Source organism: Colossoma macropomum, unplaced genomic scaffold (genome assembly GCF_904425465.1).
Source record: "Colossoma macropomum unplaced genomic scaffold, Colossoma_macropomum, whole genome shotgun sequence".
Taxonomy (NCBI): domain Eukaryota; kingdom Metazoa; phylum Chordata; class Actinopteri; order Characiformes; family Serrasalmidae; genus Colossoma; species Colossoma macropomum.
Window position 1 is genome coordinate 43,050,447 of NW_023494795.1, and position 27,328 is coordinate 43,077,774.

At 40.5% G+C, this 27,328-nt stretch overlaps 3 protein-coding genes and 1 pseudogene across 3 annotated transcripts; all 4 read left to right on the forward strand.

Annotated features, from left to right (window-relative positions):
* The first annotated feature begins 3,068 nt into the window (after positions 1-3,068).
* On the forward strand, positions 3,069-4,462 carry LOC118816314 (trace amine-associated receptor 1-like). The gene is made up of 3 exons (XM_036582839.1): positions 3,069-3,155; positions 3,515-3,756; positions 3,829-4,462. The coding sequence occupies exons 1-3, from the start codon at positions 3,069-3,071 to the stop codon at positions 4,460-4,462; spliced, it is 963 nt and encodes a 320-aa protein (XP_036438732.1).
* A 5,373-nt stretch (positions 4,463-9,835) lies between these two features.
* Positions 9,836-10,867, forward strand: LOC118816231 (trace amine-associated receptor 1-like). The gene has a single exon (XM_036582753.1). It carries the CDS (start codon positions 9,836-9,838, stop codon positions 10,865-10,867), a length of 1,032 nt encoding a protein of 343 aa, XP_036438646.1.
* Positions 10,868-15,861: 4,994 nt separating this feature from the next.
* On the forward strand, positions 15,862-16,893 carry LOC118816232 (trace amine-associated receptor 1-like). Its single transcript, XM_036582754.1, has one exon. It carries the CDS (start codon positions 15,862-15,864, stop codon positions 16,891-16,893), a length of 1,032 nt encoding a protein of 343 aa, XP_036438647.1.
* A 5,345-nt stretch (positions 16,894-22,238) lies between these two features.
* On the forward strand, positions 22,239-23,378 carry LOC118816315 (annotated as a pseudogene).
* Positions 23,379-27,328: the final 3,950 nt, after the last annotated feature.

A 27,328-nucleotide genomic window follows, 5' to 3' on the forward strand; every position in this document is an offset into this window, starting at 1 on the left:
GAGGTCTAATGAATCCCTGGTCTAGGGCCTCTTTAATATACGTGTCCATAGCATGTTGTTCTTCCTGTATTAGGGGTAAGTTCTAGAAGGGCAGACTTATCTACAAGATCTATGGCACATATGGGCGATCAGGTGGTAATTTTAGTTGCATTGCCTTTACTGAAAACGTCCTTGAGGTCTGTGTATTCAGGGGCAATGTCACTGAGGGTCTCAGCATTGGGGCCCTCAATGAAAGTGGACCCGACCACTAATGAGGGTTGTGTAACACAAGTCCTGTGGCAGAACTCTGACCATTTTAACACCTCATGCTCTGACCAAGAGATTGTGTGGTTATGTTTTTCTAGCCAGGGCAAACCCAAGATGATTTAGAATTCAGATGAGTCTAGAATCAAAAAGGAGAGAAGTTCACTGTAGTGCGCTGGTCTCCAGTTGCACAGATTCAGTTTTAGTTCCAGCTCCCACAGGGCCTCCGTCTAATGCTGCCACTCGTAACGGGGTTTTCAAGGTTTCATCAGGAATCTGCAGTTGAGCAGCACTGGAATCTATAAGGGCTGAAACAACAAGAGAGACCTTATGACAGTATACAACAACAGATAACAGAAAAGACTTCGAAACCAACCTCTTTGTGGGAACACTCACCACATTAGCATGTGGAGTATTCTTCACATGCTTTCCAGAGGTCAGCGCCGTAGGTTTGGGTGGATGGGTTCTGCAGTCATGGAGGAGATGACCAGCACCACCACAATACAAACACAAGCCCTCTCTCAGTCGATGAAGCCTCTCCTCTTTAGACAAACGTGACGAATCACATTGCATGGGTTCTTCAAAGTGCTTGTGCTCGACAGGGTCACGTGGTGTCTTTACTTTTGAAACTGTTTTCCTATAATGCTTGGTTTTTCACTTCCCATGGTCATTAATGAGTTGATCAATACGGATGGACAGAGTTATCAGTTGGTCCAAAGTAAGATCGTCATCTTTACAAGCCAGTTCAGTCAGGATTTCCAAATTAAGTCCTTGACGATACACAATTAACAGAGCTGCTTCAGTCCAACCGCTGCTTGCTGTTAGCGCATGGAATTCCAAAGCATGGTCAGAAACTGATTGACTACTTTGATGTAATGTGGTCAAAATCTCCCCACTTATCTTACCCTCATAGGGATGTTCAAAAACAATTTGGAATTCTTTCAGAAACTGATCATATGATAGATTGTGGACTTGAGGCCAACTAGCATCTGGGTTCCCATCAAATTTATCAGGTTTACTCACTGAAAAAAGGGAACTGGGCATATCCGCTTGGGAGGGAGGACTGGTGGGGCTTTCCTCTGGTTCAGCAGTACTCAAGGTCTGAAGTTGGTTGGCTAGACCTTGAACGCTCGCCCCGAGCTGTACCAGCTAAGCCTGTTGCTCTGACTTCTGTTGCGCCAACGACTCAAGCGAATGAATTACCCCTGCTAGCATTTGCTGATGATGGGCCCAATAAGAGGCCTTGTTCAGTGAGATCTCAGTAGCTCTTAGAAAGCTGCAATACCTCGCAAAGAACTAGACTAAAAGCCCAGGCTTCATACTAACACTAACTAGGCATGTGATAACAGCAACAAGTAAAACAAATCAGTATTCAGGAGGAAAAGAGCAGTGATTGGAGCATGATGGAGGGTCAGGAGTCATGTGATCCCCCAGAGGATTCTAGGAGATAGAATCCTTGGAGGCCTCAGAGTCAGATGGATGCATAGTAGAAAGCATAGATGCATAGATTTATACACATCACACATTACATATACACTCACAATGCAAATTATGTATCACGTATCCAGGTCAATAAAAGTGTTTGTTTTAATCAATTATTTATTACACTTATTATAAGTTATTATTACTGTTGGGCCTCCCTTCATAACATTGTTTTATCGGTGAGCATCTGACTGTGTCTGAAATGTTATAATTACATATGAAATATGATTAACATGTCTTGTATTCCATGACTTATTTTTGTGATGTCCAGTTTTAGATTTGTAGGTGTGCATTAGTGTACAAGGTCCTGCATTTACATTTATGGCATTTAGCAGGCACCCGTGTGCTTTGTTGTCCGTTTAGAGAATGTATCCCAGCTTGCACAAATTTCCAACTCAGTTTCCAACTCAGTCCTTGTTATAATCAGTGTTTCCAGTCACCATCTCTGTCCCAGCTCCAGCTCCCACTGCAGATCAGGCTCTAGTTTTGTTGATGGAGAGTATTGAGAACTAATATATAGAGCACATGTCTCACACACACACACACACACACACATCATCTAAACCGCTTATCCTTCTGGGTCATGTTGGTGTGCTGGAGCCTATCCCAGCTGTCATTGGACAGAAGGCAGGACACACCCTGGACAGGTCGCCAATCCATCGCAGGGCAGACAGACAGACATACACATTCACACACACACACACACACACACACACACACACACACACACACACACTCACTCACACCTAAGGGCAATTTAGCATATCTAAGTGGCCTGACTGCATGTCTTTGGACTGTGGGAGGAAACCGGAGTACCCGGAGGAAACCCACGCAGACACAGGGAGAACATGCAAACTCCCACATGTCACAGTCTATATCACAAGTATAGCATAAAAATATATGAGTAAAATAATTTACACAAATGACGTGTCTGTTGCACAATGATTGTAAAAAAATACCCAAGCAAAAAATATTTATGCTTTTGATGTTGGTAAGTCATATATAGAATTTATCAGTCAATCCCTGTATGAAATAGAAAGGAAGAAACAAACCTGCTGTACCATACCTCTCCTCAAAATGAGTCCACAATAAATCTCAAGTGCAACCACAAGTGTTTTGGATAAGTGTGAAAAGTGTTTTCCTTTGACCCAGTTATGTTGGATTATCCACTAATACTGACTCCCAGATACTTCTAGACAAATGTAATCCCATAGCTCACACAGATTCATAACCTGACTTCCGCCAAAAAAGACAAAAAAGTACCAAATTAGTGATGAACTTATTGTGATTTCTGATTTGTTATCTGCCAGGTATCAAGGGATCAGGAGTGATTTAGCCTGAGGATGCTTCTGACACAAGCTTGTAAACCTATAAATGAATGCTTCTTGTTTGGCAGTGCTGCCTTTGCCCACCCATCTCTGCAGGCAGAGGTAAAGCTGGAAATAAAAAGCATCCTGACTTGTTTTTTATCTATTCTTAATTATAGCAGGTAGCAGAATACACTTGTTAAACCATTTATGAGTTTGAATTTGTCAGGAATATGAAACGTATAGAACATTTAGATTTTTCAAGAGCATAAAACTAATTTCATACTATGTAAAGCAAATCATACGGAGAATTTTTTATTGTTGTCATAAACAATTAATTTCATTTTCACTGATTATTTATTGTTATCAAATTTCTTTTTTCCCAGAAAAGGAAAACCATGGTAGATATTACTGTAAGCCAAAATGGGAGCACAGGAAATACTTCTCTTTGTTATGAACATCATCCTAACTCTTGTCAGCAGAGTGTCTATCCACTGGCTGCGAGAACTGTGTCTTATTTTGCCATTGGTGTCATTGTACTTCTTACATTGTTTGGAAATCTTCTGGTGATCATAGCCATAACTCATTTCAAGCAGCTGCACACACCAACTAACTACCTCACTCTCTCTCTGGCTGTAGCTGACCTGCTTGTGGGAGGGATGGTGATGCCTCCTAGCATGATACGCTCTGTGGAGACGTGCTGGTATTTTGGGACTTTATTCTGTAAAATACACAGCAGTCTTAACATTATGTTGTGTAATGCTTCTCTATTAAACCTTGTATTTATCTCTGTTGAGCGATATTATGCAGTATGTCACCCCCTGCAGTACCACAGTAAAATGACTCCTCTTACTACTCTGTTCATGATCACTGTTTGTTGGAGTGTTGCTGCTGCTGTGGGAATTATATATCCAGAGCTAAATGTTGAAGGCATAGAAACTAACAGTGATGTGCTTTGTGAGGGAGCCTGTGTGGTGGTTACAGGGCCCATGATAAGTTTAGCAGTTTCACTGGTTTCTTGGTATTTTCCCATCATTGTCATGCTAAGCATATATCTGAAAATATATCTTGTTGCACAGAGGCAATCACGATTAGTCCGCAATACTCTCGCTCAAGTAAATAAATCCAGAGGGCAGCCCACTGTTAATAAGACAGAGAGAAAAGCAACTAAGACATTAGCCATTGTCATGGGAGGGTTTATATCATTTTGGGCACCATTTTCTATCTATAATTTCATTGTATTATTTTTTGGTTTTAGTGGTCCACCACAACTGTTTGATGCACTTTTATGGGTTTCATTATCAAATTCAGCTTGTAATCCTATTATATATGCATTTTTCTACAAGTGGTTTAGAAAAGCACTCAAAATGATTTTATTAGGCAAAGTTTTCAGGACTAACTCCTCAAAAACAAGGCTGTGTTCAGAGTAGAATAAAGAACACCTTAACAATCAGCAGAACTTGATTATTTCCAATGCAGTACTGCTGTAAAACGATCAAACTTTCGCTGTGCATAAGAAGATCTGCAAAATGCAATAAATGTAAATGTGAAATGTATTGCACACCGCTTAAGAAGTGTTTAGAGTTTGTTTAAACTACTGTTATGTACAAACATTCTTTATATGTGTCTTAACACCTCTTTGGGTGTTTGTTTGTTTTTTTTTATTTATGTTTCCACCCAAAACAGAAGTATTGAATAAATATTCTTATTTTTTTCTGCTTTTGCTTTTCATAGAACAATTTGTATTATATTAACACTTTACTGCTGTGTTTCTGAGCTTCAGTCCTGTTGTCAACCTGCACTGCACAATTTTGTGTTTTCCAACACTCACTTAAACACACCTGATTCAGCTCCTGAAGGTCTTGATTAACTAACAGGTTATTAACTATCTGTGCAGGTATGGGAAAACATGAACCTTTGCAGGTGCAGCTGAACAACAGGGTTGGGGGTCATGGATGCTGCTTCAGGGTGTCTTTTGGAAATGCCCTAATAAACCCTACAAATGTGTTAGAAGAATCTTTGTGATTCAAACCTCACAGTCTTATTTGCAAAGAGTAAGAGCCAGTTACAGACAGTGTAATGTGTGTTTATAAGTTAGTGGAAAGAAGCAAGTATGTTCCAGAGAGATTTTTAGGGTCATGCAAATAGATTTACAGTAATAATAGTTTTGCCAAAAAAAAAAAAAAAATTAATTAAAAGCTCATTGTTTGTGATCTCAAACTCATACCTTGATCCCATCCTAATATCACTAATTTTATAAACAGAATTCATCCAGAATTGTATTAACAATTACATTCATTGAAAAGTTTACATTTATAAATTTTATTCAGATAATTGTCTAAATAAGTAACTGATATGTAACAATTTTCTGAATTGATGTTTTCACCTTTTTCTAGAATTTAGATATCTAGTTATTTTTCCATATGTTTCCATTTTAAGATGTTCTAACGTTGAACATAAGAATATTTTTAGCCACATGAAAGTTTCAGTCTTTAACAGTTATAGATGTTTACGTTTTTGGCTATAAATGTAAAAACAGTGGATCTACAATCATCTACCAGTTTATTATGTGGTGGTATGGGTCTCTCGATGTTGCAGTGTCACGCAGTGCAGGAGAACTGAATAGAATTGAAGGCAAAGTTCTGTATGAAGGTGTGAAACAGGCTAAGGTTAAAATCAAAGGACGCCTTTGAAGAATAATCTAAGAAGGTGAGCACAAATAAATTAGCTAATTAGAAACACACACACCTAAAATCAACAAAATGAGCAATCATGGAAGTGTAATCAGACGCTCACAGATAAAAAGGGAAAAAGAGGCTTTACTGGTAGAATCGTGATCCAGATCCAAAAAACAGACACAGGTCAGTACTGCGTCTACCTTTTGGTCATCCATAACTACCCTATTGGAATTGATGATGTATCCTAGAAATGTAACTAACTGGAGGTGAAATTCACATTTTTCGGCTATCTAGGGGGTCTAGAGGATAAACGAGTATATCATCAATTTTAGCAATGGCAAATATACCAATCATGTCTTTTTTCACAAATTGAGAGACCCAAAGGCATTACTAAGTATTCGTAGTGCACCCTAGTGGTCACGAAAGCTGTCTTCTACCCATTTCCTTCTTTATTTCTTGGTTGTAGGTGCTTCTGAGATCTAACTTGGTGAAGTACTTAGCTCCCTTCAACTGTTCAAGCGCTACTGTGAATAAGATGAAGAGGATAAGGATAAGTCTTAGTGATCTGGTTAACTCCTCTATAATCTATACACGGGCGTAGCCCTCCACTCTTTTCTTTACAAAAAAGAGCCCAGAAGCTGCAGGAGAGGTGGGAGGTCTAATGAATCCCTGGTCTAGGGCCTCTTTAATATACATGCCCATAGCACGTTGTTCTTCCTGTATTAGGGGTAAGTTCTAGATTTAGGAAGGGCAGACTTATCTACAAGATCGATGGCACATATGGGTGATCAGGTGGTAATTTAGTTGCATTGCCTTTACTGAAAACGTCCTTGAGGTCTGTGTATTCAGGGGCAATGTCACTGAGGGTCTCAGCATTGGGGCTCTCAATGAAAGTGGACCCGACCACTAATGAGGGTTGTGTAATACTAGTCCTGTGGCAGAACTCTGACCATTTTAACACCTCATGCTCTGACCAAGAGATTGTGTGGTTATGTTTTTCTAGCCAGGGCAAACCCAAGATGATTTAGAATTCAGATGAGTCTGCAATGCAAAAAAACAACCAAAAAAACAGGAATGGACAGGAGCTCACCCAGGTCCTTGAGGTATCTCCACAGTTAGAGGGGGGATCCAATCTTCAAGGACAAAGATGAGTAGAAAAAAAGGAGTAAGTTTGTTAGGGCTTGAATCTCAATGATCCACCAGGCCTGTCTTCCCCAAACTTGATCCTTCATGAAAATGGCTGCCACACTTCCCTTTCATGTTCCCAAACCAATATGAGTCCCCCATTGGAATGCACAGGAAACATTTTCAAAACAAAAAATATGGAAAACGAAGCATAATTAAAGTACCATAAATAGCATGAGGCCACAACTCCTATCAGAACATCCCAGTGAGAAGTCATAAAGGAAATTAAGGACTTTATTTTCTGTGGGGTAACCTAAATAACACTACCTGAAATCTATGTTAGTGGTAATCATTAAAAATAGGTACTCCACAGGTCCCCTTATGTGGTGGTGTCACAAGCGAGAGCTTTCTGAAAAGCCTCAGGATCCACCGTCTGCATTGGTGGCAAGGTATTCTGTAATGTGACAGAATGAATCAGACACTTGCAGATTAAAAGGGAAAAAGAGGCTTTACTAGTAGAATCATAATCCAGAGTCATCGTCAAAAAACAGGCACAGGTCAAATCCAACAAAGAAACAAACATAACACCAAGTGAATCGTTTTATCGTTGTCATAAACAATTCATTTAATTTTCATTGATTATTTATTGTTATGAAATTTGTTTACAGAAAAAGGAAAAGCATGACAGATATTACTGTAAGCCAAAATGGAAGCACAGGAAACACTTCTCTTTGTTTTGAACATCATCCTAACTCTTGTCAGCAGAGTGTCTATCCACTGGCTGTGAGAATTGTGTCTTATTTTGTCATTGGTGTCATTGTGCTTCTTACACTATTTGGAAATCTTCTGGTGATCATAGCCATAACTCATTTCAAGCAGCTGCACACACCAACTAACTACCTCACTCTCTCTCTGGCTGTAGCTGACCTGCTTGTGGGAGGGATTGTGATGCCTCCTAGCATGATACGCTCTGTGGAGACGTCTTCAGTCTGCATTTGAAGACTGCAAGAGAGTCTGCTGTTCGGACAGCCAGTGGAAGTTTGTTCCACCACCTGGGTGCCAGGACAGAGAAGAGTCTTGATGCCTGTCTTCCATGAGTCTTGAAGGATGGCGTGTCAAACCGAGCTGTACTTGAAGCTTGAAAGGCTTGAGGTACAGATTCATTTTTGAGCATTGCCATAAGGTAGGGCAGGACTGGTCCATTTTTGGCTTTGTAGGCAAGCAACAAGGTTTTAAATCTGATGTGGGGAGCTACAGAAAGCCAGTGAAGGGCTCACAGCCATGTAGTGACATGAGTAAATTTGGGAAGATTGAAGACAAGCCGTGCTGCTGTGTTCTTGATCAGTTGCAAGGGCCTGGTGGCCTGCATAGGAAGACCAGCCTAGAGTGAGTTGAATTAGTCATGCCTTGAGATGACAACAGACTGAACGAGCACCCGGGTAGCCTCCTGGGTGAGAGGGTGGAGTCCTCCAGATGTTTTACGGGAGAAAGCTGCATGAGTAAGTCAGGTTTGCAATATGAGCTTAGACTTCTTGCATCTTCAGATGGAATGATCAATGAGTTCTCGAATGAGATGGCAAGATGATGATGAGGATCTGTAGTTCAAAGGATGAATAGTCTTGCTAGGATTAAGCTTCAGGTAGTGAGTTGCCATCCATGAAGAGATGTCGGTCAGACATGCTGTGATGCGACTGGAAACCTAAAGTATCAGAAGGAAAGCACTGGTTGGGTGTCATCACATAAAGAGCACATATGTCACAGTATATATTGTAGCGTTCGGTTACTGGCTGGCGCTGGTGCTTGAGACTCTAGAGGTGTGGCTAGACAAACAACCACATGCAAAGACTCATATTAGCATGCGCTCGTACAACAAAGAAACTTGCTTGTGTTGTTTAATGTTGTTAGTTGTTAGAGTAAGTTATGTGTACATGTTGTTTGCACAATTTAGTGTCAGGAGATGTGGGTTTTGTGCATCAGGGGGGTCACCATCAGGGTGAAGCGGTAGCAAGAGGTGACCTTGGGTTTGGCGTCCTATATGTGCCCCTTTCTGCCGGTGTGTTAAAAAAAGAACACTTGTTATAGGAGAATCATGGCCACACCTTTGTTTCTTCTTCTACTGACACTACAATATTACAAATATAGCATAGAAATGTATGAATAAAATAATTGATACAAAATACATGTCTGTTGCACAATGACTGTTACACAATCCCCAAGCACAAATATCTTATGGTTTTAAAGTAGGTAAGTCATATGTAGAATTCACCAGTCAATCACTATATGAAGTGGGAAAGTAAGCCTTCTTTACAACACCGTTTCTGAAAATTGGTCCACCATGAATCTCAAGTGCAACCACTAGTGTTTTGCACAAATGTGAAAAATGACCAATAATAGCTACTTGGTAGTATAATTTAGAAAATGCATTGTATGTTTGCATTATCCTTTGACCCAATTCTGCTTGAATTATCCACTAATACTGAATTTCAGACACTCCTGGATAACTGTAATCCCATATCTCACACAGATTCATAGCCTGCCTTTCACCAAAAAAGTGATAAATTATTGATAGATGAATTTTAATTAAAAGTTTGTTAAATGTCAGGTGAAGTATCAAGGGATCAGGAAAAAGGAGTGATTCAGCATGAGGACGCTCCTAAAGAAGCCTGCAAGCCTATAAAAGACAACTGCTCATTTGCCAGTGCTGGCTTTGCCCACCCATCTCTGTAGGGAGAGGTAAGGCTGGAAATGAAAAGCACTTGAACTTGTTTTTGATCTATTCTTAATTATGGCATGGCTACAAAGTGTTCTTGTTAAACCATTTATGAGTTTGAATTTATGAGCAACTTGAAACATTTAGAAAATAGATCATTCAAGAGCATACAAATAATTTCATGCTGTTTAAAGCAAAACAAATAATTATAAATAATTAATAATCATAAATAATCAATTCATTTTCACTGATTATTTATTATGAAATGTTGTTACAGAAAAAGGAAAAGCATGATGGATATTACTGTAAGTCAAAATGGGAGCACAGGAAATACTTCTCTTTGTTTTGAACATCATCCTAACTCTTGTCAGCAGAGTGTCTATCCACTGGCTGTGAGAATTGTGTCTTATTTTGTCATTGGCATTGTGGTACTTCTTACATTGTTTGGAAATCTTCTGGTGATCATAGCCATAACTCATTTCAAGCAGCTGCACACACCAACTAACTACCTCACTCTCTCTCTGGCTGTAGCTGACCTGCTTGTGGGAGGAATTGTGATGCCTCCTAGCATGATACGCTCTGTGGAGACTTGCTGGTATTTGGGGAGTTTATTCTGCAAAATACACAGCTGTCTAAACATTTTGTTGTGTAATGCTTCTCTGTTAAACCTTGTATTTATCTCTGTTGAGCGATATTATGCAGTATGTCACCCCCTGCAATACCACAGTAAAATGACTCCTCTTACTACTCTGTTCATGATCGCTGTTTGTTGGAGTGTTGCTGCTGCTGTGGGAATTATATATCCAGAGCTAAATGTTGAAGGCATAGAAGCTTACAGTAACTTTTTATGTGAAGGAGCCTGTGTGGTGGTTACAGGGCCCATGACAGGTTTAGCAGTTTCTTTGGTTTCTTTTTATTTTCCTATTATTGCCATGCTCAGCATATATCTGAAAATATATCTTGTTGCACAGAGGCAATCACGATTAGTCCTCAACACTCTCTCTCATGTAAATAAATCCAGAGGTCAGCCCACTATTAATAAGGCAGAGAGAAAAGCAACTAAGACATTAGCCATTGTCATGGGAGGGTTTCTGTTATTTTGGGCACCATTTTCCATCTACATACTCATTGTAACATTTTTTGGTTATAGCGGTCCACCACAACTATTTGATATACTTTGTTGGATTGCTTATTCAAATTCAGCTTGTAATCCTATTATATATGCATTCTTCTACATGTGGTTTAGAAAAGCACTCAAAATAATTTTATTAGGCAAAATTTTCATGACCAGTTCCTCAAAACTGAAGCTGTGTTCAGAGTAGAATAAAGAGCACCTTAACAATCAGCAGAACTTCATTATTTCCAGTGCAGTACTGCTGTAAAATGATCAACATTGTAAGTCACTCTGTATGAGAACATCTGCAAAATGCAATAAACATAAATGCAAAATGTATTGCACACTGCTTAAGCAATGTCAATTTTTTTTCTACTACTGATACATAAAAATATTGATAATTACGTTTCCTTTGACACCACATCTTTCTTTAAGAAGAGCTACCAGCCCCAGCTCTGATTTAGGTTTGTCCCGCCGTTATGGATCTTTATATGTGTCATAACACCTCTTTGTGTGTTTGTTTTTATTTCTGTATATCCACGAGAAACAGAAGTATTGAATATATGTGTTCATAATTTCTTTTCCATATTTTTTTTAACTCTAACTTCATAGAACAATTTTTATTATATTAATACTTTACATCTATGTTTCTGAGCTTCAGTCCTGTTGCCAACCTGCACTGCAGTTTTGTGTTTTCCAACACTCACTTAAACACAGCTGATACAGCTCAGGAAGCTCTTGATTAACCAACAGATTAATAACTATCTGTGCAGGTATGGGAAAACATGAACCTTTGTGGGTGCAGCTGGGCGACACGGTTGGCGCTCATAAATGCTGCTTCAGGGTGTCTAGTGTCTAGGTTAGTGAAAAGGAAGCAGTACATTCCAAAGAGATTTAGGGTCATGCAAATAGATTTACAGTAATAATAGTTTTGCCAAAAAAAAATAGTTAAAAGCTCATTGTTTGTGGTCTTAATCTCATGTATTGATTCAAACCTAATATAACTAATTTCATGAACAGAATTCATCCAGAATTTTGTTAACATTTATATTCATTGCAAAGTTTACATTCAAAACATTTTTTCAGACAAACGTCTAAATGCAAAACTGATATAAAACAATTTTCTGAATTTATGTTTTCACCTTTTTCTACAATTACTGATTGTTTTCATATGTTTCCATTCCAAGATATTCTATTGCTGAACATAAGAATATTTTTAGCAGCATGAAAGTTTCAGTCTTACACAATACATACACAATACACATTACAAATACCCTTATAATGCGAATTATGAATGACATATCCAGGCCAATAAAATCAGAAGTGTTTATTTCAGAAATGTATTATTACAGTTATAATAACAGATGATTACCGTCGGTCCCTTCATAACATTGTTTTGTCTGTGAGCAACTGTGTCTGAAATATTACAATTACATAAATGTTTTTCAATCTATGAAATATTATTACAATGTCCATCACTTATTTTTGTGATGTTTGGTTTCAAATTTGTAGATGTGCATCAGTGTACAAAATCCTGCATTTTCTGCAATTACATTTATGGCATTTAGCAGGCATGCATATGCATTGTTGTCCACTCAGAGAATGTATCCCAGCTTGTACAAATAGGTTAGAGTCCAAACTACCTTTGAGCTCAGACACTGCTAGAAACAAAAGCCAGTGCTGATACCTAGAAAGAAAAATAACAATTAAACACAGCATGTTTTAAACAAGTGCAATATAATACGTTTCAATTAGGACGTAGATAGGTGATCACTTAAGTGCTGTAAAAAAAAGATGGGTCTTCAGTCTGCATTTAAAGACCGCAAAGGGTCTGCTGTTCGGACAGCCAGTGGAAGTTCGTTCCACCACCGAGCTGTACATAAACCTTGAAAGGCTTGAGGTACAGATTCAGTTTTGAACACTGCCAAAAGGTAGGGTGGGACTGGTCCATTTTTGGGTTTGTAGGCAAGCATCCAGGTTTTAAATCTGTTATGGGGAGCTACAGGAAGCCAGTGACGGGATCACAGCCATGGAGTGACATAAGTAAATTTAGGAAGATTGAAGACAAGCTGTGCTGCTTTATTTTTGATCAATTGCAAGGGCCTGGCGTCCTGTATAGGAAGACCAGCCAAGAGTGAGTTGAATTAGTCATGCCTTGAGATGACAACAGATTGAACTAGCACCTGGGTAGCCTCCTGAGAGAGAGGGTGGAATCCTCCTGATGTTGTGCAGAAACCTGCGTGACTGAGGTTCACAGTTTGAGCTGAGAATGATAACTTGTCATCCAGAATTACACAAATCTTGCATATTCAGGATGACCAAGAAGTTCTTGAATGAAATAGCAAGATCATGGTGAGGACCTGTAGTTCCAGGGATGAATACCAGCTCAGTCTTGCAAGATTGAGCTTCAGGTGGTGAGCTGCCATCCATGAAGAGATGTCAGTCAGACATGTCGAGATGCAACTGGAAACCTGAGTATCAGAAGATGGGAAGGTAAGCATTGGTTAGGTGTCATCATCATAGCAGTGTTAAGATAAGCTGTGAGAGGATATTACATCACTAAGAGAATTAGCATAGAGTGAAAAGAGAAGGGGACCCAGCACTGAGCCTTGTGGGACACTGGTGGAGAGCCTGAATGGAGCAGATGTGGAATCTCTCCATGTTACCTGATGAGAGCACCCCTCCAGATAGAACTCAGACCACTGCCATATGGAGCCACTGATTCGAAGGTTGGTGAGGACAGACAGATGGATCTTGTGGTTGACTGTATCGAAGGCTGCTGAGAGGTCAAGAAGAATCATAACTGATGACAGTTTGACTGATCTTGCTGCCTGGAGCTTCTCAGACACTGCTGAGAGGGCAGTTTCTCTTTAGTGCGCCTGTTTGAAGCCAGACCTGTTTGGGGTCCTGGAGCTGGTTCTGAGTAAGAAATAGAGACAACTGATCATAACTGAATATCATCAGCATTAATTGTGAGAAATGATATGGTAGTACATTTTTAAGAGAAATAGTGTCTGACACTAGTGCAAACACTTGAACTAATACATGTAGATGCAAGATGTCAAAGCAGATATTCTATTGTTTTTTTAATAGAGCAGTGATGGAAAATTCTGTTTAGTTGCAATGGTACAGTGACCAATGCTCAAATGGAAGGTTTTTAGTAACACAGGTGCTGAGTGCTTGTTGTTGAAGCCAAAATACCTGTTCGCATGCACCAGCTCTTGAACTACAGTGAAAACCCACTATTACAATTGTTAACTTATGTTCACTTATGATAAAATAAAAACTAACACCAACACCTCATACATAGGCCGAGACTCTAAAGCTGTGAGTGCTGTTTCAGTAATATGATCACCATGGCAATGCATTCATGAATACCTGCTGCCATCGCATGTGCAGATTCTGCTGTAAGTGGCAGAACAGAGGTTTTTCAATATCAACATATAACACAGCTTTAAAAAGCAGCATCTTATTCAGAATACTGCAGCACTTACACATAAAAGCAAGACCACTGAAGAAAACATTCAGCATGCTATATTTGCCAAGCCTGGAAATGTCATGATTTTAGAGCAGTGCAATATAGTGATAGCAGTTTTGTGAGGAGATAAGGACAAGAAACTGTGCAAAACTGTGCAAAATACTTGTAAAATTACATTTATATGCCTTTGAACCACTTTCCAAAAGGTCTTTGATCCATGTCCAATATTGTATATTTGTAACCATTACAGGTTTTATGTACCTTAATAACTTAAAAGTGTGAATAATAAACCTTAAATAATAAAGTCATAATTAGGCAATGTGTGGGGTGGGTTAGGCTGATTGTGAAATAATTTGATCAAGCATCTCATTTCTTTTTTAGTTTTTGAGTTAGCATATTTTCACAGCCTTATGTCTATACCATGAACAGTATGGCTACAGCTTTAAACACATTTGAAAGCTCAGCAGACATAGAAAAATTAGTACAGGTAAAAATATAAGTGTATATATGTAGCTGATACTTTCTCCAAGGCTTTCTGGATACAGATTACCACACCAACTCTATTGTCTGTTTTTGCAAACCTCAGACGTATCTTTGAATGGTTGATTGCCCCTGAGTGATGCTGCTCTGCTGCACATGGACACTAAGCCAGGCTCTGAGTCTCCTCCCCCGTCAGTCTCTGCGCCTCTGGCATATTTGACCTCCAAGTCTCCTATTCTACCTGACCTTCAACAGTCTACTCATAAGGTGAGTATTTTAAAACTGTTATTAGGCTCAGCTATTGGTTTTCTCCCCAGTCCAGATTCAGCTCTTGCTCCTCACTCTGGCCCAGCTTTGGATCCTGCTACTGTATCCAACCCTGATCCAGCCCCTGGTTCCTATCGCTGTCTCCATCTCAGTCCTTATCATCACCACCCAGCCAAGTCCCTTTCACAGTCTCCATCTTGTTTCCAGTTACCATCTGTGTCCAAGTTCCAACTCCCACTGCAGATAAGGTTCTATTTTTTTATGAGTTTTTTGATGGAGAGTATTGAGAACTAATCATATGTAGAGTATGTATGTCACATTATATATCACAAATGTAGCATAAAAATATATGAATGAAATAATTGACATAAAATATGTGCGTTGCACAATGACTAACAAAAGAACCAAGCAAAAAATCTGTTATGGTTTTTAAGTCATAAACAGAATATATTAGTTGGTCCTTGTTTGAAATGAAGGAACAAACAAACCTGCTTTACCATGCCTCTCCTAAAATGAGTCCACAACAAATCCCAAGTGCAACCGCAAGTGTTGGTGACATGGTTTGTTGACTGTCAGGTAACGTATCAAGGGATCAGGACAGGGGAGTGGTTTACTATGAGGATGCTCCTGAAACAAGCTTGTACGCCTATAAATTAATGCTTTTTATTTGTCAGTCCTGCCTTTGTCCACCCCTCTCTGTAGGCAGAGGTAAAACTGGAAATAAACGGATACTGACTTGTTTTTAATCTATTCTTAATTATATCTTTGTTACAAAGTATTCTTGTTAAACGATTTATGAGTTTGAATTTTTAAGTAACGTGAAACATTAGAAAATAGATTCAAATAGTAATTTCATGCTATTTAAAGCAAATCATTTGGATTTTTTTTTCTTTTATTGCTGACATAAAGGAGTACTTTCATTTTCAGTGATTATATTACTCATTTTTATGAAACATCCTTACAGAAAAAGGAAAAGCATGATGGATATTACTGTAAGCCAAAATGGGAGCACAGGAAACACTTCTCTTTGTTTTGAACGTCATCCTAACTCTTGTCAGCAGAGTGTCTATCCACTGGCTGTGAGAATTGTGTCTTATTTTGCCATTGGTGTCATTGTGCTTCTTACACTATTTGGAAATCTTCTGGTGATCATAGCCATAACTCATTTCAAGCAGCTGCACACACCAACTAACTACCTCACTCTCTCTCTGGCTGTAGCTGACCTGCTTGTGGGAGGGATTGTGATGCCTCCTAGCATGATACGCTCTGTGGAGACTTGCTGGTATTTGGGGACTTTATTCTGCAAAATACACACCAGCCTTAATGTTATGTTGTGTGATGCTTCTCTATTAAACCTCGTATTTATCTCTGTTGAGCGATATTATGCAATATGTCACCCCCTGCAGTACCACAGCAAAATGACTCCTCTTACTACTCTGTTCATGATCACTGTTTGTTGGAGTCTTGCTGCTGCTGGGGGATTTATATATCCTGAGCTAAGTGTTCAAGGCATAGAAGCTTACAGTAATGTTTTATGTGAGGGAGCCTGTGTGATGATTGTAGGGCCCATGATAGGTTTATCGGTTTCATTGGTTTCTTTTTACCTTCCCATCGTTGTCATGCTAAGCATATATTTGAAAATATATCTTGTTGCACAGAGGCAATCACGATTAGTAAGCAATACTCTTTCTCAAGTTAAAAAATCCAGAGGTCAGCCCACTGTTAATAAGACAGAGAGAAAAGCAACTAAGACATTAGCCATTGTCATGGGAGGGTTTCTGTTATTTTGGGCACCATTTTCTATCTACACACTCTCTGTAACATTTTTTCGTTACAGAGGACCAGCACAACTGTTTGATGTACTTTGTTGGATTGCTTATTCAAGTTCAGCTTGTAATCCTATTATATATGCATTCTTCTACATGTGGTTTAGAAAAGCACTCAAAGTTATTTTATTAGGCAAAATTTTCAGGACCAATTCCTCAAAATTGAAGCTGTGTTCAGAGTAGAATAAAGAGCACCTTAACAATCACCAGAATTTGATGTTTATTTTCAGTGCAGTACTGCTGTAAAATGATCAAAATTGAATTTGGTGTCCCGCATATGCCCCTTTCTGTCGGTGTGTTTAAAAAAAGAGCAGTTGTTATAGCAGAATCATGGCCACACCTCTGTTTCTTCTTCTTCTTCCACTGACACTACAATATTACAAATATAGCATAGAATGACTGTTACACAAGTCCCAATAAAAATCTGTTATGGTTTTAATGTTGGTAAGTCATATATAGATTTCATCTGTTGATCCCTGTGTGAAATAGGAAGGAACAAATAAACCTGCTTAATCAGGCCTCTCCTAAATTAAGTCCACAATACATCTCAAGTGCAAACACAAGTGTTTTGGATAAGAGTGAAAAATGACCACTTGGTAGTATAATTTAGAAAATGCTAATGGTTTTTGCATTAACCTCTTACCCAGTTACACTTGAATTATCCACTTACTCCCAGACACTCCTGGATAACAGTAATCCCCTATATCACACAGATTCATAGCCCAATTTCCACCAAAAAAGAGGCAAAAAGTGATAAATTAGTGATTTGAAACTTTGATTTGATTCATGGTTTGTTATCTGTCAGGTATCAAGTGTCAACTATCAAGGGATCACATTTTCTGTTATCTAACACTCACTTAACCCACCTGATTTTTGTGATTCAGTGAAAAGGAGGCAGTACATTAAAAAAATGATGCGTTATGCATCTTAATATTTGTGTCATGCAGTTGAGGAGAACTTAATATAATAGGCTAGAATAAAATTAAAGCCTTTGAAGAAGAATGCTGAGCACAAATAAATTAACAAAATAGAAACACACACATAAAACCACAGATAGATACATACACATTACACATACAATCACAAGGCAAATTTTATAACATATCTAGATCAACCAAATTAAAAGCACTTATTTAAAATAATTATTTATACTACTATCCTACTTATACTACTATAAATAGTTATTACTGTCAGGCTTTCCTTCATAACTTAACGGAGAGAACCTGACTGTCTGAAATGTTACAATTATATAAATGTAAATTTTGGAGGCTTTGCACTTGCAGCAAGTACAAGTCTAAGCAACCTTGTTGCCATAAAATGGTGTGCTTATGGAACTTCTACTAAGTTAACAGAACAGTGTTCTATACTTTATATCATGTTAACTTCTTATTTAGTAAATTCAACATTTTATTGAGGTTATTTACTTTTTAAACCATTTTTCAATCTATGAAACCATGATTAGCATGTCTTGGATTCCATGACTTATTGTTGTGATGTTCGGTTTCAGATTTGTAGCTGTGCATCAGTGCACAAAGTCCTGCATTTACATTTATGGCATTTTACAGGCACTTGTATATTTTGTTGTCCACAAACAAAACAAATCCTAGCTTGTACTAATAGGTTAGGGTCTAAACTACTCTTGAGCTCAGACACTGCTAGAAACAAAAGCCAGTGCTGATACCTAGAAAGAAACAGAAAACAGAACAGCAAAAGTGCAATACAATGGATTTCAGTACGTACCTCGATTAGCGCACATTTAAGTGCTGTACAAAGAGATGGGTCTTCTATCTACATTTAAAGACCGCAAGAGAGTCTGCTGTTTGGACAGCCAGTGGAAGTTCGTTCCACCACCTGGATGCCAGAACAGAGAAGAGTCTTGATGCTCGTCTTCCATGTGTCTTGAAGGATAGCGGGTCAAGCCGAGCTGTACTTCAAGCTTGAAGCGCTCAAGGTACAGATCGAGTTTTGACCATTGCCATTAGATAGAGTGGGACTGGTCCATTTTTGGCTTTGTAGGCAAGTATCAGGGTTTTTAAATCTGATGCAGGCAGCTACAGGAAGCCAGTGACAGGCTCACAGCTGTGGAGTGTCACTGTGGACAGGACATTGTCATCATTTGTTGCATTGCAAGTGGCAGAAAAGAGACTTTGAAATCTAATTCTGGGTGAGCAGAAGCAAAATCTGCTCCATGTGCTGACCTAATTGTAAGGCGACGGGCTTTGTCTACTGGTTGACCTACCCCAGCCCAAAAGGGTGACTCTCAGTACCTGGAACCAATACAGAGAAATCAGGTTTTTGTTTTTTGTGATTCTGCGTTTATACTTTTTGCCTTGCCCTTCTGTCTAGTTTGCCTTATTTTTTATTTTTGAGCCTGTTTCTCCGCCTTGATTTTTGTCTTATTCATGTATTTGCTTATTCTACTCTTGGTTTTGACTTGGCCTGACTTTGGTTCCTCAATTCTGAATTGTCCTTCCCCACAATAAAGCCCTTTCTCTTTTTATATCCTCAAACGTCTGGTTTGTCACAGCCGCGTTACATCTCAAGAGAAGAGAGAGTGACTGGATGGTTGAATATATGGTGTATAGCAGTTCTTAACAGTTCTTAGGAGGAGCATGTGGTGGGTCATTCTCCAAGGCAGGGGTGACTCAGGCCAGCTTGTGAGTAGTGAAATGATGTAAGCTACTTTGAAACATTCAGTGGGGAACCTCAAGGGTGGCTGCTCAAATGTGAGCTCACATTGCAGCAGAAACCCTCTACAATGCCCTGGGTCCCCAACATACCTTTCAGGGAAGGGGAGGTGGGGTTCTACACTTGGGCTTGGGATAAAAGGTTAGGGGCCTGGGAAGCAGTGAGGGAGGCTGGAAATTACAAGATATAGTTTAGCCCATTGGGGCTAAGGCCCTGCAGCTGGGTTATTATCTGCTGCAGGACCTACTTGTGGGGACATGCTTGGTTAGGGCATTTCTCAGCTGCTCCAATGGTTGCTGCTCTGCTGAACCCATGATCTTCCTAAGTCTTGCTGTAACAGGGGCTGGCCTGAGAACTGAACTGGCAGTCTCTCATTGGGAGATAACAATGCTAAGGGGTAAGCCACTGCAAAAGCACAGACGTATATTCAGGCACAGACAGTAGGGAATAAAAAACATGAATATAAATTTAAACAGAGGACCAGTTTATTGCAGACTGTTTTTCAAGGTGACCAGCTGACTTGAAATAGTTTCTAAACTCAAAAGACTTAGAGGTAAGTCTAAGCGGATGGAAGGAATCAAATTGTCAACCTCCAAGAGACCTGCATACAATCTGTTGTGCCACTGACAAGAGGATGGTGATGTGGAAATCATAGAATAGAAGGAGTGGGAACCATTTTTTAAATGTCTTTTGAAAACCAAAAATATCACTCTTTAATTTAATTCTTTCCTTGCTTTGACCTAATTCCTCCAGTAGGAGGCCAGGAAGTTACAAAGTGTGTCAGATAATGAAAGAAAAGCAACAGTCATATGATATGTTAAAGTCAGAATTAATGTATAGATGTCATATTTAACTAAAGTAAATGGTTATACTGTAGTGGCTGCCACTTGCTCTATGTTGTAGAAGGGACAATCGAGGCATGGTATGCAAAGCTGCACTCCCCCCATGTTGTTAGCTGTCATAAAGAGTATCATAGGATCCACCCAGAGGAGTGATTTAGCAGAAGGGTGTTTAGCAGACGTTTTCATGAACTTAAGCCTGCAGACCTATAAATAAAATCTGCTCTTTCATTAGAGCTGGTTTTGCCTTTCTCTGTAGACTGACATTAAAATACTAAATCATATTTATAGGCACTTGTTATTAATCTGTTCTAAATTATAGCTCTGCAAAGAGTGATCTTCTTGAACAATTTGTGTTTATTTATTAATGATATGCAACATGTAGGAGAAAAATTCACTGACGTACATTTGATGAAATAATGAATTTCATAATACCTAACAATATTACTTCGCAATTTTACAAATTGTCAAAATGTAAAGCAGCCAAACTGATAAGACGCGTGTGGTTAAAATAAACTCTACTGGGGTCCAAGAGAGGCATAGTCGAAAAACAGGCCATGGTCAAAACCAGAGAAAACATAACAGAGATAATCCAAGCAAACAATCCAGAAAGGCAAAGACAACAGGCAGAGTGCAAAAATACTAGAAGCAGGTTTGGTACATGGATAGAACAAAACAAGATATAACGCTCAGTAGCTCTATTGAAAAATGCAATACCTCGCAAAGAAATTAGCTAAAAGCCTGGGCTTATATACTAACTAAACAGGTAACAATAATCAGACACAGGTGCTACACATTTTTCCTAACTATGTCCCTCTCATCCCCCCTCCCCCCTTTAAATGGACCAACATATTTAAGACAAAGCTTCCTTCTCTCCTCCGCAAACCTAAAGTCCCTAGTGGAAAGCCAAACTTGGTCATTAGGCTGGGGAGATCTCTCCCCAATGATGGTCAGCCTGCCCCTTATGTCTTTGCACAGCTGCCTCGATGCATTGATGAGTGTCTTCCCAAACTCTTTCATGGTGTTACATCCACGCATCCACTGCAGGGACGTCAGAAACCATAGCAGTCCAAGATGCCATTGGAGGTTGATAGCCTAAACCACATTGAAAGGGAGTGATACCAGTAGTCGAACTAAATAAAGAGTTCTGGGCAGTATTAGCACAAACAAGGAGACATGACCAGTCAGCAGGCATTGTTATGACAGATTTCTCAAAAATTTTTCAAGCTCTTGGTTCACCCTCTCCCACTGTCCATTCAATTGGGGGTGATATCCTGATTTCAAACTTACCAATATGTGTAGATCTGTGTAAATGACAAATGGGTAAAAGACATTGGTAGGAGCATCCTCCTACCAATGTCTCCATTCTTCAAATGCCAGTTTAACAGCCAAGAGTTTGCGATCGCTTATGTTGTAGCAGCGTTTAGTAGGCATAAGCTTATGTGAATAAAACGCAGTAGGGTGCAATTCCAGAATGTGCAATGGCCGTTAGGACAAACTAGCACCTATAACCGTTTCTGATGTGTCCACCTCAACTACAAATGATTCAGAGGGTTCAGGGTGTTTCCAAATAGGTGCTGAAGTGAATTCTTCTTTAAGTGCACAAAATGTGCTGTCTGCTTCTGGGGACCAACTTGGCTTCTTAGGTGCGCCATTCAGGAGAGCTGCAAAGTGTGCAGCAATACTGTTAAAATTACGAATTAAACATCTATAGAAGTTGGCAAAATCTAAGAATCTCTGTAGCTCATTAACAGTATTGGATTTGGGCCAGTTGAACACAGCCTCAACTTTGTGGTTGTCCATATGTACACTACTGGAGCTGATGATATAACTGTGCCATGCACCCGTCCCTGATGACTTCTGTGAGAGCCGGCAGGAAGGCAAGGCCCGAATCGAAAACATCAAGTCCCAAGCTCTGCTGTCCAGGCCCTGCCTGCTTGCAAACACATCAGTGTGACCCTGGTTGTGTCTGCTGCCGGCACGAATACAGCCTCCCCTGGCATGTTGGTAGCCTCCAAGTCTCCTGCCTTGCCAGTGACTATGCTCCTACTCAGACCTACCCAGGTTTGTTCTTCCCCCTCTCCTGCCCTGCGCTTGGCCTTTTGCTGGGGGGGGATGTTCGCTCAGGGAACGCCTGAGTTGTGTCATGCACCTGTCCCCTGGGCCCTGATGAACACTGCGAGAGCCAGTGAGAAGGTGGGGCCCAAATTCGAACACCGCCAAGGGACACAAATGATGGCGGGAGGAGGACATCAGCCACCTAAGAAGGGGGGTGATGATGACAGCCATGAAAGTTGTTTGAACACATTCAGAACAAACTGGCTGTTTTCACTCTGAGGTCTCTCCAAATTCAGCACTATTGGCGACAGTCAGAAGGAGCTGCTGAACTTCTTCCTTGGCTGTGCTGATGATCTGAGCTTCATCAGCAGCAGCGAGGAAGAGGAGAAGCCCGCAGTGAAGAGTCAGAGAAGCAGCTGCGTTGCCTCAGCCATCCCTTGGCCTCCTCAGGTGACCTGAGCGCCCCTGGAGCTCTGCTACCCCGATCAGATGAGCTGTTTAGGACCATCAGCAGGCCAGCCTTCTTCTACAACCCATTCAACAAGCACATCGACTGGGAGAGCCACATCGTCAAAGCACCCAAAGAACCCACAAAGGAGTTTAAAGTGCAAAAGATCAATGCACCGCCACCTCAGAGCTACGTGACAGAAAAGAAGAAGGAGCCACTGCCAGGTATGGACACGGCCATAAAGTGGTCCAACATGTGCAAAGATAACGAAGACGATGCAGCTGCATGCAGGCCATGCTCCATTCCTACCTGAAGAGGAGCAACCAGAATCAAATGAGGCAGAGTCTACAGACAAGCAGCCCAAGTCTGCTAAGAAGCGGCAGGTGGAGACATTCCAGCAGAAGGACAACAGGAGGCGGGGCCTGGGCAGTCGGGGCCGTGTCCTGCCTTTGTGCCTCTCGCGGCTGTCATCATTGCCCCTCCCCTCTGGCGTCTGGCTTCCTCCTCCCACCATTACTCGTGTATCTCTCTGGTATTTAGGATTTTGGCCCTGCCTTCTTACTGGCTCTCACAGCGGTCATTGGGGCCCGGGGGATGGGTGCATGGCACAATATCCTAAGAAGGTTACTGACTGAAGATTAAATTCACATTTCTCTTTTTACATACAAGTTTTGCTCAAGTAAACACTGAATGCCCATGCAGACTTGTTTCACATGAGTCCTAGGGTCTGGTGAGTAGATGAGAATGTCATCTATATAGACAATGACATCTTTCACAATCATGTCTCTTAAAATGTCATTTATAAACGAACACCGACAGAGCATTAAAGAGGCCAAACAGGATGACCAAATATTTGTAGTGCTCTCTAAAAAGCTGTTTTCCAGTCGGCTCCTTCTCAATTTCTAATGAGATTGTAGGCATTTCTGAGATATAATTTTGTGAAAATGTGAGCTTCTCATAGCTGCTCTAGAGCGACATGGATTAAAGAAAGCAGACCCAAAAACTACAGCGGAAGTAGAAGGTTTAATAAAACCCTTTTCTAATGCTTTTTGGATGTAAGTGTCCATAGCCTTCTTCTCTTCTTGTGTTAGAGGATAAACTCTAGATTTGAGAAGGGTTGAGTGCTCAAGAACCTCTTTTGCCCCATCCATAGCAACAATGGAGACATAATTTAGTGGCGTTCCCTTTACTAAAAACATCCTAGAAATCTAAATATTCAAAAGGGTTATTGACTAGGACTTCCTTCTCAGGGCTTTCAATGGATGTGGATCTAATGGTTACTGTGGGATGTGTGATACAATGTTCTAGACTAGTCAAACCAGGAGATAGGTTCATGTTCAGACCAGGAAATATGTCTTTCTAACCATGGAAGGCCTAGAATTATGGCAAATTCTGAAGAGCCGAGTACAAGAAAAGTTAATAGGTTGGTGTGAAGTACGCTAGCATTTAATCTAATGAGTTTAGTTTTTGATGGATCCAACCCGCACTGGACCCCCGACCAAGGCAGCAATTTGTAAAGGTGATTTCAGAGGTTTCACTGGAATCTGCAGCTCCTTGATGAGTTGCACATGGATGAAGTCCCTCTCTGCTCCGGAATCAATCAAAGCTAAAATGACAGAAATTTTCTGATTGCAGTACAATGTCACAGGCAAGAGAAAAGACTCCCAAACCAACCCCAATGTGGGCACACTCACCACATTACTCCACAAGCTTTCTCAGGGTCAGGGCCTGAGGTTTGCATGAACGGGCCAGACAGTCACGTAGAACATTAGCAGTCCTGCCGCCATACATGCACAATCCTCTATTAACACGACAAAGCCTCTCCTCCTGTGTCAGACGGAAAGAGTAGTACCGCCTGGATCCTTCTGCTACGTTCACCTGAACTGTTCCTCAAGGATAAACAGTGGGGTGTCCGATGATCTTGTTTCTCTGAGTTCTGCAGTCCTTTAAGAGTTGGTCCAAATGAATAGCCAATGTGATGAATTTTTGGATTAAGTCCTTGTCTAAACATTACTAGTGATGATTTTTCACTACACCCACTTCCAGCAGCCAAAGTATGAAACTCTAATGAATAATCAGAAACTGAATGTCTACTTTGGTGAACCTTGGTCAGTAATTCTCCACTAAACTTGCCCTCATGCAGGTGATCGAAAACTACATGAAAATCTTTGAAAAATTGGTCATACAAAACCAATTTCATTATGCCAAACTGCAGTATCCCACTCTAATGCTTTGTCTGTTACCTGGAAACCAAAAATGAATTTTTTGCTTGATCAGTACTCAAAAGAGAGTTAGCAAAATACATAGAGCCTTATAAAAAAATCTGCAACACATAGCAGAATTCCCATTGTATTTTTCCGGTTTACTGACATAAAAGTTAGCCATGGCAGCATTTAATTTCAGGGAAGAACTACTGGGTGAAGTAGTTTGAGCAGCTAGACCTGAACTTTGCAGTTGGGTTATCAGACCAGCAACAGTGTTTGCCACTTGTATAAACTGAGCTTGTAGCTCTGTTTGTTGATGTGCCAGGGAATCAAGTGATGAGGAACCCCCGCTATGACCTGTTCATGTGGTCCTAACATACGTCCCTGATCAACAAAGCCCTTTGAAAAGCCTCTGAGTGTTAGGTGAGGTATCCTGTAACAAGGCAGACTCAGTCAGATGCTCGTGGTTGAAGTTTTAAAGAGGTTTTACTGTTGTGAGGATAATGAACAGACGTAGTCGAGAAACAGGCATGGGTCAGAACCAAAAGGGAGCAGAGACAAAAAGAGAAAGTTCTTAGAGACCATGAACCCAAGAAAGCTGACCAACTGTGCATGAAAGTTGGAATCCTCCAGTTTTACACAAATGTGATTTTATAGTAAAAGCTGGAGTACCCTGTGAAGAACTATGTGCTCATCCACATACCGGCTCTAGATGAGGATGTCATATAGGTAGACAAACACATAGTGGTTAAGAGTTTCATGCAGGACCTCATTAATAAAGCGTTAGAAACAGCAGGAGCATTCATTAAGCCGAAAGGCATCATGAGGTATTCATAATGACTAGACGGGGTAATGAATGCTGTCTGCCATTCGTTCCCCTGGCATACCCAAATAAGGTTATAGGCACTGCACAACTGCACAACTAAAAATTGAGGCCTGCTGCAGTGCCTCAAACACAAAGGTCATCAGCAGAAACTGTAATTTTGTTTAGTCCCCTATAGTCAATGCAGTGACGAAGGCTGCCATCCTTTTGCCCCCACAAAGTAAAAATGGATCTAGCTGGTGAGGTAGACAGTGGAATGAACTCTAGTGGTAGCGTCTCCCTGATGTACTCTGAGAATACAGCCTCCCTTGGGGAGGGGTGATGCCTGGGAGGAGGTCAATGGCACAGTCATAGGACCTGTGTGGAGGTAAAATTTGGGCCTTCCCCTTGCTAAAGACTTCTTGAAATGGTCAGACTGGATGGTCGAATGTATGGCACATAGCAGCCATAAACAGCTCTGAGGAAGAACACACGGTAACCTTGTTCTCTCAAACAGGAGTAGCCCATGCAAGGGCTCGATCTGTAAACAGTGAGATGATAAACAGTTCTTTAGAGCACTCAGTGGGAACCTACTTCGCATTGTAGGAGAAACCCCCTACAACACCCTGGTTCACCATTAGACCATTCTGGGGAAGGCAGATTAGGTTCAGCTCGAGAACTAGTTTGACTAGCTGATGGAATCTCTAGAAGAGGAGCCACAGCAGGCGGGGCTGTAGGTTTCAGCTGTTGGACTTGAGCAAGGGTTCCAGCCAGGACCTCCAGTTGGGTTAGTATCTGCTGCAGAAACTAGTTGTGTTGTCCAGTTGTTGCACTCTCGCTAGCTAATGTATTACGTAGCTGCTCCAATTGCAACTGCTCTGCTGAGTGTATGAACTGACTCAGTCTTGCTGTAACATGGTGGCTGGCTTATGCATCTGATCAGCCTCAATCATCTCTGACCTAGAGGTTGGAGGTGGCCTAGCAGGTAAAGTACTAAAAGTACTAAAGGATGTACCCATGCCAGTGACAGTTTAGTATCCTTTTTTCTGAGAATGCACAGTACATGTGAACAGTTTGATTTCAGGTTAATTGGTAGGTCAACCCAGGGCTGTGTCTTGCTTTAAGTGGTGCAAGCAGTGACTTAGGGTCCCCAAGCTGTCAGGTGGCCGCAGCTAAGTTTTGTTCAACATTCTTAAAAAAAATGCATTGAGTGAATAAAATTGGTTAACTATTAATTCTTTTTTCTATTCCTACACAAAAATATGGTGGTAGGTAGAAGCCTTTATGTTCAGAAACAGCCCTGGGCCTGCCTCCAAAGCTTAGCTAGAAGATTTACTTTAAAGCCACCAAAAGTGTGTGTTCAGTTTGGGTTAGCCCTTTCCTGTTTCACCATGACTGTGCCCCTGTGTACAAAGTGAGCTCTCTAAAAACATGGTTTGACAATTTGGTGTGGAGAAACTCCAGTGAACTGCACAGATTTCTGACCCCAACCTCACTGAACTGGAATGTTGATAACAAACCAGGCCATCTCGTTCAACATCAGTGCCTGATCTCATAAATGCTCTTTTGACTGAATGGG